This window comes from Oryzias melastigma, linkage group LG8, assembly GCF_002922805.2.
Source record: "Oryzias melastigma strain HK-1 linkage group LG8, ASM292280v2, whole genome shotgun sequence".
Lineage (NCBI taxonomy): Eukaryota > Metazoa > Chordata > Actinopteri > Beloniformes > Adrianichthyidae > Oryzias > Oryzias melastigma.
Genome location: NC_050519.1, coordinates 8,843,383 through 8,863,643, shown reverse-complemented (window position 1 = coordinate 8,863,643; position 20,261 = coordinate 8,843,383). Strand labels below are relative to the sequence as shown.

The 20,261-nt window shown below is 40.4% G+C and overlaps 2 protein-coding genes across 7 annotated transcripts in view; both read left to right on the top strand.

Moving 5' to 3' along the window:
* The window catches only part of pde4a (phosphodiesterase 4A, cAMP-specific), a 43,548-nt gene extending 29,278 nt beyond the window's left edge, over positions 1–14,270 (top strand). For 2 of the 3 annotated variants that reach the window (XM_024272579.2, XM_024272581.2), the window contains exons 2-15: positions 534–719; positions 1,038–1,074; positions 1,234–1,304; positions 2,020–2,069; positions 2,795–2,907; positions 7,131–7,224; positions 7,296–7,459; positions 7,536–7,634; positions 7,724–7,888; positions 7,977–8,076; positions 8,192–8,346; positions 8,423–8,545; positions 10,098–10,280; positions 10,505–14,270. In XM_024272579.2, coding sequence (XP_024128347.1) covers positions 534–719; positions 1,038–1,074; positions 1,234–1,304; positions 2,020–2,069; positions 2,795–2,907; positions 7,131–7,224; positions 7,296–7,459; positions 7,536–7,634; positions 7,724–7,888; positions 7,977–8,076; positions 8,192–8,346; positions 8,423–8,545; positions 10,098–10,280; positions 10,505–11,008 — 2,044 coding nt within the window. In that variant the 3' untranslated portion in view covers positions 11,009–14,270. Of the gene's footprint in view, positions 1–48; positions 438–533; positions 720–1,037; positions 1,075–1,233; positions 1,305–2,019; positions 2,070–2,794; positions 2,908–7,130; positions 7,225–7,295; positions 7,460–7,535; positions 7,635–7,723; positions 7,889–7,976; positions 8,077–8,191; positions 8,347–8,422; positions 8,546–10,097; positions 10,281–10,504 lie in introns of those variants that run through there. The other variant, XM_036213208.1, reaches the window with a different exon arrangement.
* Positions 14,271–15,135: 865 nt separating this feature from the next.
* Positions 15,136–20,167, top strand: prkcsh (protein kinase C substrate 80K-H). 4 transcript variants are annotated; one of them, XM_024272584.2, is made up of 18 exons: positions 15,136–15,236; positions 15,516–15,635; positions 15,834–15,950; positions 16,882–16,977; positions 17,061–17,118; positions 17,228–17,345; positions 17,437–17,566; positions 17,754–17,838; positions 18,021–18,099; positions 18,172–18,255; positions 18,333–18,494; positions 18,565–18,655; positions 18,865–18,934; positions 19,009–19,098; positions 19,167–19,241; positions 19,328–19,427; positions 19,505–19,664; positions 19,977–20,167. In XM_024272584.2, the coding sequence occupies exons 2-17, from the start codon at positions 15,539–15,541 to the stop codon at positions 19,649–19,651; spliced, it is 1,599 nt and encodes a 532-aa protein (XP_024128352.1). In that variant the 5' UTR covers positions 15,136–15,236; positions 15,516–15,538; the 3' UTR covers positions 19,652–19,664; positions 19,977–20,167. The 4 variants fall into 4 exon arrangements, with proteins under 4 accessions (XP_024128352.1, XP_024128353.1, XP_024128350.1 ...); XM_024272585.2 differs by having other exon boundaries at positions 15,143–15,236; positions 15,519–15,635; XM_024272582.1 differs by having other exon boundaries at positions 15,149–15,306.
* Positions 20,168–20,261: the final 94 nt, after the last annotated feature.

Sequence of the window (20,261 nt, the reverse complement as noted above, 5' to 3'; positions counted from 1 at the left end):
TGCTAGAAACTTACTTTAGATTTTTTATTTTTTTCTCTTCACAACTGGACCGAATTAAACTATCCGGTTTAGTCGTTCAATTTACTGAACTAAATTAGCTCTAGAGTATTTGTCCATGAAAAACTTGAGGCAGAACTGCTGCATCTCTGTGTGTTTGTGGAAGTCTAACAGGGGCCCAGTCATGTGAAAAGAGTGATCAGAGTTCAAGCCCCGAGGGTGCAAAAGGGATCTCAGCATAAATCGAAATCACTCTTCTTTTCCTAAAGACAGCTTTTGCCCTGGAGAGAATCTGTCGCTAGCTTCCAAACGATTCCCTAAAAAAATGACTTGTCACTGAAGTTTACTTCTTGTGGACTGGCAGTTTGCTCGTACAACAGTCCTGCTCAGTCGTAGCTGCATGCTCCATTATCTCTCCGGCCTCAACAGGAGCCTTCGGGGTAATCTGTCTTCTGTTTGTTGTCACTGCAACAAATGAGAAACGCAGCAAAGCCACCCTTCTTGACTCCAATGTTTCCTCCTCTTTTCCACTCAAGCTTCGATTCAGAAAATGGTCCCTCGCCAGGCCGCAGCCCCATGGACTCGCAGGCGAGTCCTGGCTTGGTGCTCCATCCTTCCTTCCCCCAGAGCCAGCGCAGGGAGTCCTTCCTCTACCGCTCAGACTCCGACTACGACACGTCCCCCAAAACCATGTCACGCAACTCCTCCATCAACAGTGAGGGGTAAGCCATCAGCCTGAATCCGTCAGGATGCTGCAACCATCCACACACAAACACTCACGGGGCAACAACTGCATATTACACCAATCAAGAAAGCTGTGGTTATGATAATAATTATGCAGGCATTATGCTAATGGATCCGTTCCAGGCATTATATTAAGTGCTGCTTCCTGGCCTATCTTTGAATAAGCATTACAATCCTCCACCAGTGTTTTTTAAAGTGAGACCCATGTGGGTTTTTGAAATTTCCCTCTCACAGACACGAAAGCTGCCCACCCCCTCCTGAAAATAATTCATATTCTTTGTGTTTCGGCCCTGCAGGCACGCCGAAGACATGATTGTCACCCCTTTTGCTCAGGTATGTTTCCTATCTTTGAAAAGTTTGTTATCATGTCAAGAAGTATCTGTTGAATTAGTGCAGTGAACTTGTCCCCCCCCTCCACCACCACCGCTACCCCCTGCTCCTTCCTCTTCCCTCCTCCTTCTCTCCCTCCTACGCTGTCCATCCATCCCCCAGGTGTTGGCAAGCCTACGAACTGTAAGAAGCAACTTCACCATCCTCGCCAATGTCACAACACCCACTAACAAGTCAGTATCATGCTCTCGGACACCCCCTTCCCCCCCACTTGTGCTTGTCACGACTGCCTGCTCGATTTGTGGCTGTGTGTATGTTAATGTCTCCATCCCCTTTCGCTCGTACGGGGAAACATTTACCCATCGTGATTAACCGGCTGATGAGTATCAGGCGGCAATCAAGGAAAATGTGATCTTTATCTTTTGGCTTCTTTCCATTTAGCTCTAGAGGACTGAGAGCACAGAGCTTCATGGCTCAGATGCATGTCCCTGACTCTGAGCCCAGACGCTGGAGACGGTCAATATTGCTAAAATTATTCTCCCTTGTAATGCAGTAGACAGACGCAGCTCAAGCTGGCAGACTTTTAGCTCTACGTCAATATGATATATAAAGCAATGCAACACCGAATTATCAGGATCGATAATTACACTGAGAATATCCCCTCTAGTTCCTAGTAACGAGACTATAAAAGATAATTGAAAAACATGGATTTGCATCATTTTCTTTTTTTATTCTTGCATAAAAAACAGTATTTTATTAAAAAATGTCCTTTGTTCGAATTTAACTTACTTGATTTACACATTTTTTCTTATTTTTCAAATGAATATTATCCAAAATAAAAATGTGTGATTTAAACCTTTTGTTGTCTCACATGTAATGTTATCTTTTACCACAAGAGGGAGGCATTGTGCAGTTTTATGACTGATGTAATTCCATATTTGTCCACAGGAGGTCACCAGTGCAAAGCCAACCCACTGTTCCCCAAGCTACACTTTCTGGTATGCTGTCAGCTAATTAAAAACAGAAGTTTTCTCAATTGACGAACTAAAACTCCCACATTCTCACATGCATCATCAGTAATGAGAAGGGAAATACACCCTTGAAACGTTTTAATAGAAGGGTTTTTGTTTGTTTTAGAATACAAATACCCTTTATTGTCTTATATACACACTCCCTAACATGAAGAGTTATGCTGTTAAGCATTTTTAAAATCAGGTTTACTGTTTTTTAAATAAATTTAAAACAGTTTTAGTTGTAGTAACAATAAATCAAGGGTAAAAAAGTCATTAATGTTTTGTATTTGATTTTTTGTGTGTTTTTTTAATTAACATTGTAAATTAGGTCATTCAGAATTAAGAATCTTTTAAAAATTCATGCCAAAAACATTGTTTTGCAAATGTTTTTTTGCTGTATTTTGTCGTAATTATTCCATATTTGTTGTATTTAAATGAAAAGGGGTGTTTATTTCATTTTAGGTATCAGATATGTCAAAGCATATAACTGGAATAATGTTTAAAACATCGTAATTTTGTTTTCATCACAATAATACTCATACCACATATGAACAAAAAATCTGTTGCATACTTTTATGTTTTAAAATATTTAAATCTAACCCATTAATCATTGCAATTGAGGAGGTAGGAATGAAATTTTGGCTTTTTTGCAGAAGTTTGGTGACTTAAATCCCCATTCTGTGCTTTTTCTCCTCCACCTGCTCTGTCAGAGGAGACGTACCAGCAGATGGCTAGGGAGACTCTGGAGGAGCTGGACTGGTGTCTGGACCAGCTGGAGACCATTCAAACCCACCGCTCAGTCAGTGAGATGGCCTCCAACAAGGTTTGCAGCCGTCCACACGGACACGTTCACCTGCACAGGGGTCAGAAATATGTTGACGAACAACACTTCTTAAGTTTTCCTGGTGTGTGTCGGACGACAACGTAAAGCAGGTTCATATAAAACTGTAAAAATGTCCATCTGGTGTGAAGAAGAGGTCTTACTCTGGTTTAAGGAGCAACAAACACAAGTAAAAAAAAACTGTTTGAGTTCTATGAATTAATTACATTCTGCTGTATAATTAATGCTTGACCATATTGTTTCCTTGTTGACAAATAGCTCTGGATTTGGTTTGGCACCTGCATATGAGCTGGGCTTTTGTGTGTTTGTGGGGGCACAGTGGCAGATAGACAGGAGAGATGTAGATGCGGGTGGAGGAGGACAGGATGGGGTAGGGGGGGGACTGGTCCTGATGCTGATGTCTCCGCTGTAACCTTGGTTGCTATCGGCAGCAGCAGGGTCTGCCCTTCCCTTTTAGTCATTGGCTTGCCACTCTGACCACAAAACATGTGGTTTCAGCAGCATCCAATGAGACAGAGGCGATGCTCCCTTAATTGAGTACTGTCTTAAAGACACAGACGCATGTGCTGCTTTTATTAGACACATTTGTGTTTTTGTTTGGACTCTAAATGAAAGGATGGAGGAATAGATGTTAGATGCAGCAGATTTGGCAAACGTAATAATGACTAAAGCTTGTTTTCTGGGAGTGGAATGCAAAACTATTGTACGTTTGCAGCGGCGGCTGAGCCGCAGAAATCCTCCTGACTGAGCCAGTCGCTCAGTCTCACACCCTCTCAGCTCTCACACATATTTTCGACAGACGTACATGCTGTCTTGTTGCACATGCGCACTCAGCCTCTGACAGGGGAGGCAAGCGCCTGATTAGCTTGCGAGGGCTGTCTACGGCATTCAGGGAAATGGCGCAAGAGGCAGAGCACTGGAGGAGGAACGGCAGCCTGAAGCTGCAGGATTAGACCCCCGGCGCTTTTGGCCAATTAGGGCTCGATTTGTGCGGGAGCGGAGGGCCGGGGTGAGGAGAGAGCGGGATGCAGGCTGCCTGCCTGTGCACGGGCTGAGTGGAGGTGAAACCGAGGAGACAAGCTGGAGCACCGGCAGGACTGGGCCGGGCCTTTGGATCTGTACCGTGGGGGAGGGGCGAGCAACACTGTTTTTTCTAGCCCAGCTGTTTGGATCTACAGGCCTGCCTGCACCCCTCGAATTCTCTCCATCCTTGATTTTATCCTTCCCCCCTCTTTTCCCGATGCTGTCATCCATCCCTCTGCCTCCATCCTTTGCTCTCTGCCTTGCAATTGATTTATATTTTCATCTTTAGTTTGAACAAGCATCTCCTCCATCAGCTTTTCACCTGGTTCCTCCCTCCCGGTTCCCCTCTGTCTCCACTCGCCCGGCCTTCCTCCACCTTCACTCTGTGGTGACAGAAGATTTGGGTCACCCTGCTCAGCAAATGGGATGAGATGTAGTCTCCACAGCAGCCAGATCCAGGGGGGCTCCTGGTTCGCCCATCAGGAGGACCCTCGCCGTCTGACCACACTGAGGCTGGAGCCTGACTCAGGACTGACGGGGCGGCCTACTTTGGGGTCCTGCATGTAGGCTGGGACATTCCGCTCCAACGGCCCCCTAACCCCCACCCCCTCCCGTTTCTTCACCCTCCCCGTGTCTTCGGGGATCCATCACTCTGGAGTATCCCGGCTTGACTGGCTGTGGGCTCTCTCCGCGTGCCCTGACGACGCCCTCATGCCACTGGGGCCCTCACGGTGCCCCCGGCCCACTCCACTACCGCGCCTCCTGCCTGTGTCAGAGGCCCAAACCACCAGTCACCCTCAACATGGGTGTGGTGGAGGCCATTGACCCGGCGCCATCCCCCTGCCCTTCGCCTGTGCCGGGGGGGTACAGGCTGCCCCGCTCCTCCAGCTATAGCCCGCTGCAGGGGAGGGCAGGGGCAGAGCTGGACCCAGGTGCAGCGGCTGGGGGAGTCCTGGAGGGGGGCGGGACACCTGCTGAACGTAGGACGCCTTTAGTGGATCTGTTTTGTGAGACCTGCTCCCGGCCCTGGCTCATCGGTTGGTGGGACCAGGTAGGGTATCCACAGCCTTCAGAGCAGAGGCCGTCTGGGACGGATGAGGCCGACACTCCATCAAATACTGTTATGAATGCATTAACAGCCCGTCTGTTTGTCAAGCCCAGGATTTTTGGTTGATTCTGATTGTGTCAGTCTTGTGGTGTGACTGATTATCACGTTATGATACACTTAACCCCTTAATGCCTGTTGTCGCAAATATGCAACAAACAACTTCGTCTCCAAAATTACCTAAATGTAATTAATAATAATACTTTTTTTCTCATAGCTGGAGAAAAAATCAGGCATTAAGGGGGTTAAAAGGAGAAACAAGTATGTGGGTTATTATTTTATATTTATATTTAATCAAGAGACAAGAATCTGTAGCTTTTAACAAATCAGATGAAATGTAAACAAAACAACAAATATATTCAATTTTGATTCACAAGCTCACAAACAATTCCGTTTATTCACATAATTGGACGCTTTTTTCTACATTTCTATTCTTACACAAATTTCGTTTGAAAATGAAAGATTGTTTTGGCAAAACTATCACTTCTAGAAACTAGGATGGATCTGTTATTGATGAATGTTTTGTTTATTTCAAGTGGATGCTCAGATCTAAACAAAAATATAAGAAAATTAATTTTAATAAATTGTTGTTTTAAAGTTTTAAGGTTTCTTATCTGACCTACATCCCTGTTCAATATGTAAAAACACACATTTATATGGAAGCCAGACAGAATCCAGTTATCTTTGTTGCAGACTTGTTGCAGTTAATAAAGTTTTTTTCCATCCTCTCATCTAATTTCCCACATCCCTCTTCCTCTTTCTTGTTGGCCTCAAAACAGAGTAATTCAAAGCATGTTTCTCATTTTTCTTATGCTAGAGCATCGTTAAGGTGTTGTTTCAAAGATGCAAGAATTATCTTTATATTGTTTTTATGTAATGTTTTGCTTCCTTCTGAATCCCAGGAAACAGGTTAGAGTGAAAGCATTCTCAGGTGTGTGCAGTCGTCTGCTGCTCGTCAAACTGCGTGGCTGAGGTTGTGCACCCGCCCCGGGTTTCTCACATGCACAGGTGTCAGAGTGTGCCTGTCCGTGGTCATGCCTGCGCGATGTTTGCATGTTTGCTTCATTAGTCAGTGTAAGGGGAAGAGCGTTGTTTGTCCTGGCACTTGGACTGGCACCGTAGACGTGTCGGTTGGCAGCTATGACTCAGCGTTACAGCATTAGGGGAGGAAGGAGTGAGGAACGTGGTGCTGAGAGGGATTTAGGGCTGAGCCTGCTGTTGAAGTGTGCCACTGGGCTACGGCTCTCTAGTCTGATGACTGATTTGATTTGGTTGTGTAATAAGAGTACCTGTTTACTTGCAGCCACTGCTGGTCTGACCAGAACAGGTGTGAAGGAAGATTGGATCATTCTTATGAAGAGCTTTGTTTACGTCAGGAGAAACATTCAGACATGCAGCAACAGGAGGAGGAGGAGGGGGGAGGGGAGGGCTGACCTTGGTAAAGGTCAGAGTCACCTGCCGACTCCCTGAGATTGTCACCCAAACAGCCACCGCTCTCACATGAAGGAATGACTGTGAGGAGGCAGTTGCTATGGCAACTGCTCCGGTTGCCATGGAAATTGTTATGTGTGAAAGATCAGTCAGTAGGACACAAACAGAGGGGTCTGTCCGAATGGTCTTACGATTCGCCTGACGGGGAACAGTGTTCAGATGGGAAGCGATTAGGAAAAAGGCAGAGAGAGCGTTCTCAGGAACAGCCCCCCCCCTCCTTCTTTCTTTCTTTCTTTCTTTGTGTTGGTAATTTATGCACTTCATCACATTTGTGTCTGGGACCTGAAAAATTTGCATAGTTCATGGCTGACACTGCAGAGGAGTCGGAAACGATACGTATAAAAATGGCACGTTGCTGCAACACATCACTGGAAGCAAGCTGGGGTATTGAACAGTGTGTTCTCATCTGAGAAAAGGAGGAGGGATGATTCATAATTGATTTCTCACCCTTTTTGTAGACGAGTGCAATAATTTATCTTCTCAAATTTGATTCATATGGTGTATTTCTCTGCATCCACACTGACGCTTCTGCATGTTTTTGGATGATCAATCACCCCTCATAATTACTACTTTCTTGCCCCCCCAGTTCAAGAGGATGTTGAACAGAGAGCTGTCACACTTGTCAGAGATGAGTCGCTCAGGGAACCAAGTGTCCGAATACATCTCCACTACCTTTCTAGGTAAATCCAACCCACCACTAACCCCTGTTGACCTCTAGTCAAGCAGCTGACTCCTCTTTTGATCCCTCCAGATAAGCAGAATGAAGTAGAAATCCCATCCCCGACTTTAAGAGAAAGGGAGAAGCCCATGTGTCACATCAGCGGGGTGAAGAAACTCACACACAGCTCCAGCCTTTCCAACTCCACCTTGCCTCGTTTCGGCGTGAAGACTGAACACGAGGACGCATTAGCTCGGGTAAACACACGGAAAAGCAGCACCAGAGACGGTCAGCATCTGCAGATAAAACTAACACTGTCCGCTTCACCTTCAGGAACTGATGGATTTGAACAGATGGGGCCTTAATATCTTCAATGTGGCAGAGCTTTCTAATAATCGACCCCTCAGCTGCATAATGTATGCCATCTTTCAGGTAAACCAACTCCGTCTTCAGAAGGTTTGTGTTGATGAAGTCTCCGTTTGGGTTTTAGACTAAGCTCGCATGTGCTCTCCCCGCTGCAGGAAAGAGATTTACTGAAGACTTTTCGCATCCCTGTGGACACTTTTGTCACCTATGTCATGACTCTGGAAGACCACTACCACGCCAATGTGGCCTACCACAACAGCCTCCATGCTGCTGATGTCACTCAGTCCACCCATGTACTGCTGTCCACTCCAGCTTTAGATGTAAGTGTGTCAAAAAGTGTGAAATATTGATTTTTTTTTTTCTAGCAGCTCAGTGCTGTTAGAATTGACACTTTTCCTCCTTTTTTAGGCTGTGTTCACCGATCTAGAGATATTAGCTGCATTATTTGCTGCTGCCATTCATGATGTAGACCATCCAGGAGTGTCCAACCAGTTCCTCATAAACACTAGTAAGTTACGTTGCATAATTTGTATTTTCTTTGAATAAAGTTTCCTTTATTTTGGGGATATTTTAAACATTTTTCTGATTGTGATGAGAGCTGCTGTGCTTGCTCGCTCTTGCAGACTCAGAGTTGGCCTTGATGTATAATGACGAGTCTGTTCTGGAGAACCATCATCTGGCTGTGGGCTTTAAGCTGCTCCATGAGGAAAACTGTGACATCTTCCAGAATCTCAGCAAAAGGCAGAGACAGAGTCTCAGGAAGCTTGTTATTGATATGGTGTGCCTATACTTCGTTTCTGCATTTGATCAATCTGAACTTTTATTTTGGCTTTAATAGATGTTTTTCTTTCTAGGTTTTGGCAACAGACATGTCCAAACACATGAGTTTGCTGGCAGACCTTAAGACCATGGTAGAAACAAAGAAAGTAACAAGTTCTGGAGTTCTGATGCTCGACCACTACACTGATCGTATACAGGTCAGATTTTCTATTTCTGTATTACTTGGCTGTGAATTAAGTGAACTGTGGCTTTTTTGAGACTTTGTGTGGGGTCTGATAGGTAAAAAGGGAAAGAAAATATTATTTACATACTTCTTTAACAGGTTGCTAAATAATGTAGGAGAAATTATTGCAATTTTGAGCTGAAATGTTTGTTTTAATTGTTTTTTCTTTGATTAAGCTCAGAATAATTATGTTTAACCGGATAATTTTATCATTCTAGCAATTTTGAAGTCATAAAAATGATTAAATCTTCCTTATAAAGCATTCAAATTTAGTTATGTAGCTTATATTGCCATGTGATGCGAGTTAATGAGGGAAAAAATGAGTTCTGGTTTCAGAGCATCATGTTTAAAAACGTAAATAAAAGCATTTAAAGACCCACTCCAATGAAAGTTGAGTTATTTAACAGTTATTTTAACAGGTTCTGTGGCATTTGTCTTTTTTTTTCAAACTCCAACATGAAAAAAAACAATCTTATATTGTCTGTTCCTTTTAACCAGTAAATGAATCAATAAAAAGAAAAACACAAAACAAACTTCCGATATGGGATACAAGGCAAGAAAATCAAGGAAGGAAATAACAGAAGTTTACAATTATATCAATCAGGAGTGCAGAATGAATACAATACCTCGAATATGATTACTTTTTAATTTTTAAAACATAGTTTTGTACTTGTTAATTAAACTGTTTTAATATAGTTCTTAAGATTATATGTTGTTGTGACTTTTATTTTTGTGCTAATTTATTCAATTTATTTACTCCATACACTGATACACATCACTCCTCTAAGAGTATTCTGTTTTGACTTGATAAATATTTAATGCTTTTTCAAATTAAACTTACTTTTTCTGTAAGTAAAATAAATTCAGCTTACATTTTTAAATTTACTGTCCCTTTTTGTCACAATGGAGGACATATATAAATAAAAATTAAGCTTAAAAATGTGTTTCTGAGATGTTTTTATTCAAATCATTGTGAATCGTGAACAGACAAAAAACTGCTTGGAAAAGCTCGTAGATGAGACGTAGAAACCACTACAGCGAGCCACAAGCTTGTCTTAGACGACTGGATCCATCTTAATTTTCCTCATCTGAGCTGGAATCTGGCTCAGAACAGTACCTCCAAAATTGCTCGCCATTTTTGTTGCACCGGTAATGTTAGGTTGGGGGTGTGAGGTGTTTTAAGCTAGCGGGAGAGAGTGTAAACAAAGGGATGATGGGAAGTCAGGGCAGGCTTACTCCGCACCAACATCGCCACCTATAACTCAGGGCAACTTTGCAACAAACTATTGTCGCTTTGCAAAATACACGGGTATTTTATTTTGGCTAAAATTGGCGTAATCGTAACGGAAAGACCACCGGGAACGTTTTTAGATCAGATGTAAAGATGATTGGAGTCTAAAAAGACGAGAAAAAAAAACAAATCTTAAAGAGCTTAATGTTTTGGCCATTTCTGTTGATGTTAAGCAAACAAAAAAATGATTGTCTGAACTCAAGGCAGTGTTCCCCACTTATATTCTATGGCGCAGGTGTTGAGGAACATGGTGCACTGTGCTGACCTGAGCAATCCGACGAAGCCCCTGGCTGTGTACCGACAGTGGACAGAGAGGATCATGGAGGAGTTCTTCAGGCAGGGGGATAAGGAGAGGGAGCGCGGCATGGAGATCAGCCCCATGTGTGACAAACACACTGCATCTGTAGAAAAGAGTCAGGTGAGTCATTAGGAGTGAGGGATGAGCATGCATGGCGTCGACTTTGAGCCCAGTTTGACGACTGTTGTAGCTGCAGGTGGCATCAAACTGCGGGGCAGAGACAGCTCTGATCACAGCAGCCGTCCTTCTACATTTTTAATGCGGATTTGCAGGGAGTACTTTAACCCTGTTGAGCTGGATTCATTTATGCCAATCCTCTCATTTTTTTTTTTTTTTTTTTGTAGGTGGGCTTCATAGACTACATCGTTCACCCTCTTTGGGAGACGTGGGGGGACCTTGTGTACCCTGATGCCCAGGAGATCCTGGACACCTTGGAGGACAACAGGGACTGGTACCAGAGCACTATCCCACAAAGCCCCTCGCCGCCCCCAGTGGGGCAAGGGGACAAGGATCTAAACGTATGCATAGACAAGTTTCAATTTGAACTCACCCTGGAAGAGAGCTCTCAGACAGAACAGGAAGAGGAGGGGGACAAACCCACATCCAACCATGCGGCACAGGACTACAGCCATGGGGATGAGGGGAGTAAAAAGGAAGACGAGGAAGACACGATGGCCGAGGACGAAAATGAGGATATAATTGAGGAGGAGGATGAGGTGGCGATGGAGGAAGAGGAGGTGGAGGAGGAGCTGAAGTCTCAGGCTGAGGGGCCTGAGAAGGAAAGACTTTCTGACACAAGTCCTGTAGAGGAAGAGGAAGATTCTTCTTCGCAAGCTGAGGATACATGAGTTCTGCTCCCCGTATCCCTCTCTCATCACTTGCACAGATTATCTTGTTCATCCTTTCAGTGGCCAAACCAAGAACAAATAAGACTGCAATGACAACACAGACCTTTAAATATATTTTTTAAAAAGGGAATCAATTAAAATCGTATAAGAGAAGCTAATTACACAGCAACTGTAGATTTGGAGTGATGGCATGTCCTTTGAGGGATTTCAAAGAGAACATCAACCTGACTGGTACTTAGGAGAGCATTACTAATGGGCAACTGAAGACAGTGTAGCCCTCTGGTGTTAGGAATGCACATAACACACTTGACGTGACATCAAAACACAAAATCCAAGAGCAGGAGCAAGTCACGTTGAATACCCTAATGCAATGCATGCACATGCATTTAGCAGTCATGCAAGATAATTGCAGTCCATAAGTACTCTACCCTTCTTCTTTTTTTATTTGGAAATGCACTGACACCACATTGTATGTTTGTTTGTGTGCATCCACACAAGGGGCATCCACCAGTAAATGAATCCCTTTGGAAAAAGCCATCCCTAAATGGTGTACTAACACGTGTTTTAGTCAGTATTAGTAAGTCACATCTGTTAGAACCTCTCTGTTCTTATAAGAGAGGCTCCAAGTTTTTAAGGGATGTTTTTTCCATTTATGTCGGAAAGAAAATCACAGAGTTGGAGGGGATGGAATCTGAGGAGTAGAAGTTGCTGCGATGAGGGGACCCGCCGGGTCCCACGTGTCTTTTTTTCCCTTTACAAGGAGAGTGCTACTGGTGCGAGATGGCTCTGTGCCTTTCTGAAACACCAGCTTCCTGATTGGAGCTGTCGTGAAGCAATGCATTGTGGAACTGGAGAGTTGTTTCTGATTGTCTCTTGTGAAGGATCTCTCTTTACTCTTCATGGTATTGTGGTGTGCAGCTCACAACTTCTGTGGTGATATTTTTTCAGTCTTCCTTTGTTGCTCTTCTGGTAATATTTCAACGGAGAACTTGAGATGCAGAGCAATCACTGAGACCATCACGATCACCAGTGGACTCTTTCCAGCATTTCTTTTTTTTTTTTTTTTTTCTTTTCTATTAAATGATTTTCAACTTTCTGAGAAAAAGCCATGCGATGCTTTGAAGCATACATTCTGCCTATTTTATATATTTAAAAGTTGCTGAATATGTTGAAAGGGTTTTCAAATTATGAACAAGTTTTTGTTTGTTGTCTCACACCCACTTGCACTTGTGTCCTCATTACCAACTATTTTCACCAAAGTAAAGGATGAGAAGCTTCGGTGGGTGAAAGGGTTCAAAGGAACGCCAATAAATACGAGAAATCAGGGAGGCTGAATGTCAGGGGAAAGGAGTGCGACAACTTGAGGTCGGACAGTCCCTAATCATCCTCACCATGTTTGATGGATTTTGCCTTAATGTCTGATGCAGGATACGCACCTGCAAGTATGTATATTTACATGATATATGATAGATACCTTAGTATATTTATATCACGTCTGTATGCTTATTTCTGTGAATATTGGTGTGTCTAGACACAGCGTATTTAGAATTACCTTCAGAGGGGATTTGTTATGTTCTTGCTGTGCTTGGGCCAACACACAGAATGTGTAAAACTTTAATCAGGATCTTCTGAATAAATCAAAGAAAAAAAAACGGATATTTGAACAAAGTTATGCAGGATTTTAGCAAGAAAAAGTAACAGCGAGAGGAAGCAGGATGTCAGACGCTGACGTGTCATCGCTCACTCGTTGGTTTTATTCCATCTTGTTTAACAGTGTTCAGGATTTTCCGCTTAAAGGAAACGTTTCGGTGTTCGTTTTTCACAGGGTAAAAAAAAAAAAAAAAAAATTAAAGGTAAGAGCAAGTTTCTGCTGGTCAGTAACTGAGCTTATCTAAAAATGCCACAGCTTGGTGCAACAAAAAGCCTGTGTGTTTGACTCACTCCGTTGCAGGATGGAGCAGAGCTGCGAGGCCACCACTCAGGCTTTTTCTTCATCTGGTCGAATGGGAATCCAGGATTGCTCTTGCAGCTACATAAATAAAAGATTCCCACATGCACTGGCCTTTTACTTTAACATGTTGCTTTATTTTCGTGGCTTCTTGCTCTGTCACGAACTATTAAAAAAAAAAAATCTAATATATTTCATTGCCATACAAACACAATACTGTAGCAATTGTTTCTTAAGGAAATTATTCAATTGATTGCTGCCATTCTTTTTAAATGACAAAGAAAACTGCGAGAAGTGTTTTCTTTAAACAGTTTGTGTACAGTTTATTTTTATATCATTGTGGTGGACGGTCAGGCAAATGAATCACGTGCTGATTGATATAGCTATAATCACGACCACTCTGTACATAATGTAATAACGGTTTGTAAATTGGAGTTTTACCGAAACCATAATTGACAATAACCACTGAAAAAATGTTCAAGGAACCACTGAGGAACTGCAAGCCACATTTTAACCTTCTCTTTACCCCCACTTGTGACGACATTTGGTCATGATTTTTAATTGTGCACAATTATTGTCGAAGTCATATAGATTTGTACCAGCACTTTAATTCATCAGGTTTAGAGACGGACGGTGTTTCATGTAGTCTATACAGTCTGTGCTGGGTGTTTTTGTTGGCACACACCTGTTCATTACTGGGGCAAATTACAACTCACTTTGTACAGCAGTCAATGCTAACCCCTCTCTTTAGGCATGATCATGCAGACTAATAACACTTAAGTAAACTTATCTGATTACTGGAGTCATTGCAAGAGATATAATTGCATTTAAAGAAATGTGCCCTTATATAACTCAGATAATATTATACCACTATCACCACATTTGGTTCTTAGTAACTTTAGTCTCATGGTGGCCTACTTAGCTGGTTTCCATGTGTGTTACTGTCATGTAATGTTATGTCAGACTGACACCCTTCGGGATCAATTCTCTGGGCTTTAACTCCTGTGTTTGTTCACCAGTGAGAAAGATTATTAAGGGGGGAGAAAACATGAAATGATTGTAATATTTGTAAATGATCTTGCTGTAATGTGTAAAATGTGTCTGGGTTATTTTTTATTATATTATTTTTATGAGAGTTTCTCCACTTAACAGAGCTGAGGTGTCATTTTGTGGATAAATGCATTTAATAAGCAAAACATCTATATATAAAACAATGCTATAGTATATCAGTATATTTTTTATTTTATTTCACTGTTGAGTACTGTAAAATGTGTTAAAAATACAAATAAAGCAAGATTTTTTTATTAAAAGAAACTAATTGTCCTGCTGTATTTTACACTTTTTGGGTCATGTTTTTGTTGCCAAAAGCTTTTTAACTATTCATGTTAAAGTAAATTTAAACAACAATGATCATAAAATATAGAAATGTTTGGCAAAATGGTGGTGAGTACTAACTGGTTCAAACCAAATTTGATCAGTATTTTTTGTCGTGTGTTTAAATAAAGGATTATAATAAAATAGACCCATGTTAACTAGTTAAAAGTAAAATATTTTTCTAATTTTATTTTTGACTTGTCATAAAAAATAATTTAAGCTGTTTTCTGATATTTGCAGATCACCTCCAAAAAAACTGTAAATGTAGGCATATTTTCAAATCATTTAAAAATATATTTTATGTATTTTTGTATTAGAAACAGGAATCATTTGTTTAAATAATGGCGAAACATGCATTTGTTCACAACCAGAAATATTTTGTTTTTTACTGAACAATTGAACATGACAGAACATGGTTTAAGGGTGAATTAACAAAAACAATTAGTCACTGTAGCCAAAAGGAACAAATATGTTAGCAAAGAACAGATGTAGAGAAAAATAATCACAAAATTAGTGATGCAAAGTTTATTTTGTATGGGTAACATCAGGTAAAATTTATCTTAATTTTTTTTAATCAAACTTTTAAAGAGTTGAAAGGAAAATAAAATAAAACAATTTCCAATATGTTTTAAGTCACATCAATTGGACTTTATGTTACAGTCAAAACAGTTTCATTTAGAAGGCTCCAGCGTTTGAGATGGCTGCAGTTTTATGCAAATTTCCCGGCATTCTCTTCGGTGTGCAGAGGTGACGTCCTGCCATGCTCTCCGCCAATCACGTCAATCGAAGAAAGCTTCGGCCTATTAAAATCGAACAAGGCACTCTGGAAATCTACGCATGCGCCTTGTTATTACGGAAGTGACAAGAAATGCTATTCGTAGCGGTTTCTTGTTAGCTTGGCTACTAGTAAGAACAAAATTCATTTTTTGCTTCTCAAATTAAGTCTGTACTTGAGCAGGGTTGTGGCAAACTAAAGGTATTCATCCAATTTTAAATGTATTGTTATGTTATCGCTTTTTTGTTTTGCTTGTTCTAATGTTAGCTAAATTTGCTATTCGGTTGAAGTTCAGTAAGAGCTAAACGCGCTTAAACATTGTTTACTAATGAAATAATTGGATTAGTCTGGAATGTGTTGAGCGCTCAGTTTAACATGCATATGTGTGTTGTCTGTGGGATGTCGTGCAGCAGTTTAGGGCTCTGAAATTACCATGGCAGTGTCCTGTCTGTTGCTTTCTCTGCTGCTGCTACTGTGCGGAGCTGCCTCGCCCGTGGAGGTCCAGCGTCCCCGTGGTGTCCCTCTTTCAAGTAAGGTTTCTACTTTGAACGCAGCTCACATGCTTTGAATTATTTTTTTCTATAAGTTTATTGTTTTTCTTTAGGGTAATTGCATTCATTATTATTTCTTACATTTTACTCCTTTATAAACGCAAACATTTTTATAGGATGGTCAGAACATGCTTTTCAAACTAATTTGACGCCATGTTTACTTGTTTGTTTTTACAGAACGACAGTTTTATGAAGAGGGCAAACCTTTTACATGCTTGGATGGATCCCTCACTGTTCCCTTTGACAGAGTAAATGATGACTACTGTGATTGCCAGGATGGGTCTGATGAGCCAGGTATGTTTGTCCAATATCATTATTTCTGAAAATGTGTTTTTCTTGGCTTCTAAACACATTCAATATGCTACCATTAGTGTTTACAGGTATTACAAAATGTATATAAATGATTATTTTTTTATTGAACAATTAGCACTACAAACAAGGAACAACTAGAACATTGCAAAACATGGCTTGACATAATAAATCAGACTCAATCTTTGAGATGGGGGAAAAAAAGAGGGAATAAATGCACAACAAAAATTAATAAAATAAGATCAAACTGATGAGAGAAGCCATTAATAATGTTTCCCTTCTTTCTCTTTCTTCACACATCAATATAAAAAAACCTTTTAAAATTGTTTTTATTTTTTGACTCCTAATTCTAGGTATAGTTTGAATTCATTTTTAAGGTCCCACTTAACTATGTTTTTATATTTTGTAACGTCATTCCCAGTTTTATTTTTACAGTTTTTAGCCAAAATCAAAAAGACTGTGTCGTTACTTTTAAGATTTTCTGCATCACCGCAGGAGTTCATCAAAAAATTTGCTTCTGGTTTGTGGGCAGGACTGTAGGAACCAAAGTTACTACATTGATATTCTAGCATTGTTTTGTTTACACTCTCTCTCTTGCTAGCTTACAGCCCGTCACAACCTCAAGCTGGCATTACAGTAGCGCCAAAAAAAAAAAAAAAAAAAAAACGGTAGCAATATTGGAGCTATGCAGCTGTACACTTTTTAGCATTCAGTATTCAACAACATTTGGGGACAAATAGAATAACAATTGTGTGGTTTCAAAATTTTTTCACTAAGTTTACACTTATTGTCATTGGTATTAAATCGCATTGGTAAAAGTTCTTTAGATGGGTGAGTTTCTTTAATTTTTGAAAATGTAAGGAATTTTTGATATAAGTTCTTAAACATGACTGGATCTTGTTATCTTAATTTCTAGGCACTGCTGCTTGTCCCAATGGCAGCTTCCATTGCACTAATGCAGGTTTTCGACCAGCATTCATCCCTTCTTCCCGCATCAATGATGGAATCTGTGGTATGCTCTTCTTTAATTTTTTCCCCTTTTTTAAGAAAAAAAAATCTTTCAGTCTTTGTTTAGCTTCAAGTTTTTTGTTGCAGACTGCTGTGATACCACAGATGAATACAACAGTGGTGCTGCCTGTCAGAACACCTGCAGGTAGGGTTGCATTTGTTTTAAAATGATTTTAACAGTATCAGTAGGCCTTAATGCTCTATAAATATCAATAGAAATTGCTTTGCAATAACACATATTACTTGGTATTCAGGGAGTTGGGCCGCAAAGAAATAGAGAGTCTTCAAAAGATGGCGGAAATTGCAAAGGAGGGCTTTTTGCTCAAACAACAACTTATCCACGAGGCTAAAAGTGGTCTAGAGGAGAAAAAGGTAAAAATCTTGTTTCTTGTTACTAGTAAATTGTAATTAGAGCAATTGCTTAGATTTTGCCTCATTGTTGCCATTTCACCATTTGTTACAGACCAAGCTTGGAGAAGTCCAAAGCAATAGGAAGGATCTGGAAGAGAAGGTGGATGCTTTGAGAACTGTGAAAGAAAAGGCAGAGCAGCCAGAGAATGAAGCTAAAGAACGCCACCTAAAGGCTTGGGAAGGTACAAGTTTTTAGCTATGATACCATCTTCTGTTGAAGAAGTAGATTGCAATGTGGAAACTGAAATTTTATCTGAACATACAATATATTTTTTTTCCTTCTATGGTCACCTAATTGGAAACTTGTATGAGAGAAATGTCCTTAAAATGAATTGACTTCTTTTCAATTATAATTTTCACATTTTTAAGATCAAAAAGCTGTCATTCGTATGGAGAAAGACAAAGCTCGCATGTCTGGAGTGTTTCTTGAACTGGATAAAGATGGAGATGGCTTGTGAGTAATGACATTCTTGACATTTTATTGGAACTAAAAGAATAATGTCTTAGCTCATCAGACAACTCTTAAACTTAAAAAAAAATGGAAACAAACTGTTGTAATCTAGGACAAAAATTGTTCGAAAATAAGAGTTTGTGACTTAAAAAAAAGCATTTTTCCTTTGTTTTTGTGTGTCATAGCGTCACGGTGGATGAACTCTTAACTCATTCTGAGCTTGATTCAGATGGAGATGGTACATTCACAGAAACGGAAGCCCAGGTAGCTTATTTTTATTTTGTATTTTAAGGAATATTGGGTTTAGGAATTCAAAATGTGTTTCTGTCTGCAAAGGGATTGTTGGGCGGAGTAGACAAAGTTGATGCAGCATCGTTTGAGTCAGTTTGGAATAATATCAAAGAGAAATTTCATTCTGAGGTAAGCGTCTGTGCGTCCTCCTTCATGCCATAAGAAAACGCTGCTGTTTCACTGAGATTGGGTTCTTTCGACTACAGTCACACACAGACACCCCGGCACCAGGGGAAACATCTCAAGAAGAAGCAAAGGAACCAGCCTCTGATAATGACTCGGAGCTGTATCCTGATGATGACATTCCAGAGGACGATGACGACGAGGAAGATCCTGATGACGAGGACCTTGATGATGGAGACTATAAGGTAAGATCATAGATTTCTTAATACATGTCTGAAACAACGTTGGATTGACTGTTGTCTTCTTGGCCTCTAGGGCTCTGATACGTTGCAGACTCGTGACAAGAAGGAAGATGAAGAAGATGCAATGCCTCCATATGACCAAGAAACGCAGAGTCTCATTGATGGTGTGTAAAACAGAGTTAAATAAAAATATCTTTAATAAATGCAAATAAAGTAATTTAATTAAAATAGATTGTCTGATCATACAGATGAGTCCTTTATTTTTTTGGCAGTTGAAGCATTTTATTGACATAGTAAAAATCAAAGTGAATTCACTCAGATATTTTGTATGTTTCTCAGAAACTGTTTAAGCTGCTTTTTGTTTGATTTCCAGCTGCCCAAAAAGCCAGGGATGAGTTTAATGAGGCTGAAAAGGCTCTTCGGGAGTTGGATGATCAAATCAGGTACTTCCTTGCTCCGGACTCTGTTCTCTAAGTTATTAAATAAAGGCAAAAATACACGTTGAATCTGTTTCTAGAAACCTCGAGAAGGAAATTTCTTTCGACTTTGGAGCGAGTGCCGAGTTTGCTTACCTCTACAGCCAGTGCTATGAGCTGCATACTGGAGAGTATGTCCTTACTTAATTCCTTTTATTTGGCAGCTTTAACTCTCTTTTAAGAATGTTTGTCCTCCCAGGTACATCTACAAGCTCTGTCCATTCAACAGAGTGTCTCAGAAACCTAAATATGGTGGATCAGAAACTAACTTGGGGTAAGGAAGTAGTTTTTTGTTTGTTTTGTCGTCCTTTTTACAAAAAAAAAGAAAAATCTCCCATCCTGTAAATCTTCTCTTGTTAGAACCTGGGGAAAATGGGCGGGTCCTGAAGATAACGTCTATTCTGTAATGAAGTATGAACATGGAACTGGTTGCTGGCAAGGGCCAAACCGATCCACCACTGTGAGTCCTGACTCAACGTGATGTTTCCTGTTTATTCATTTTTAATGATTACAGTCTTTTTATTATTATTATTTTAGGTTAAGTTGACATGTGGAAAAGAAACGGTGGTGACGTCCACCTCAGAGCCCAGCCGCTGTGAGTACCTGATGGAGTTTATTACTCCAGCCGTCTGCCAGGAGCCTCAGAATGTGGATGCAACTTTTCGCGGGCATGAAGAACTCTAGATCCTCAACAGCTGTGAGTGGCTCAGTTCTTTTTTTTTTGTTTTTTAAATAGTTAAAAATGGCCTAGATCCTTAATAAACTCTAAATGTCTCTCTGTAAATATAAATACAATTTAATAAGGCAATTTTGAAATAAAATCTAGACTTTCTAAATGAAAAGTAGCTTTTAATTATTGTTGCATCAAATTGAATTTTAATTTTTAAACTTGGCTTAAGTGAATGCTCAATCTTTTAGAATGAATGAAGTTTGAATATATATATATATTTTATGTTTTAGGCTTCAGCAAAGAAAGCACTAAAACAACAGTTTATGCTTTTTCTTGCAGGTTGCTGCGAGGGGACCACAGTTGGGGCAGCGATCACGATTTCTTTTAAGTTTGATGATGAATTCCATTGAATAGTTATCTGTAGAATGACCAACACGTCAAGTTTCATCTGATCTTCCACTGCAATGCTTCATAGAGATTTTAAATGTCATTCCATTGTTTTGAAATAAAGTTGTTTCTCATAACCTAAAGCTGTGTTACAATTGAGAAATGTTGCATGTTAAGATAGTAAATCTCACTTCAAATGCACAGTTTTAGAAATTGAGATGTACTGATGATGACAAT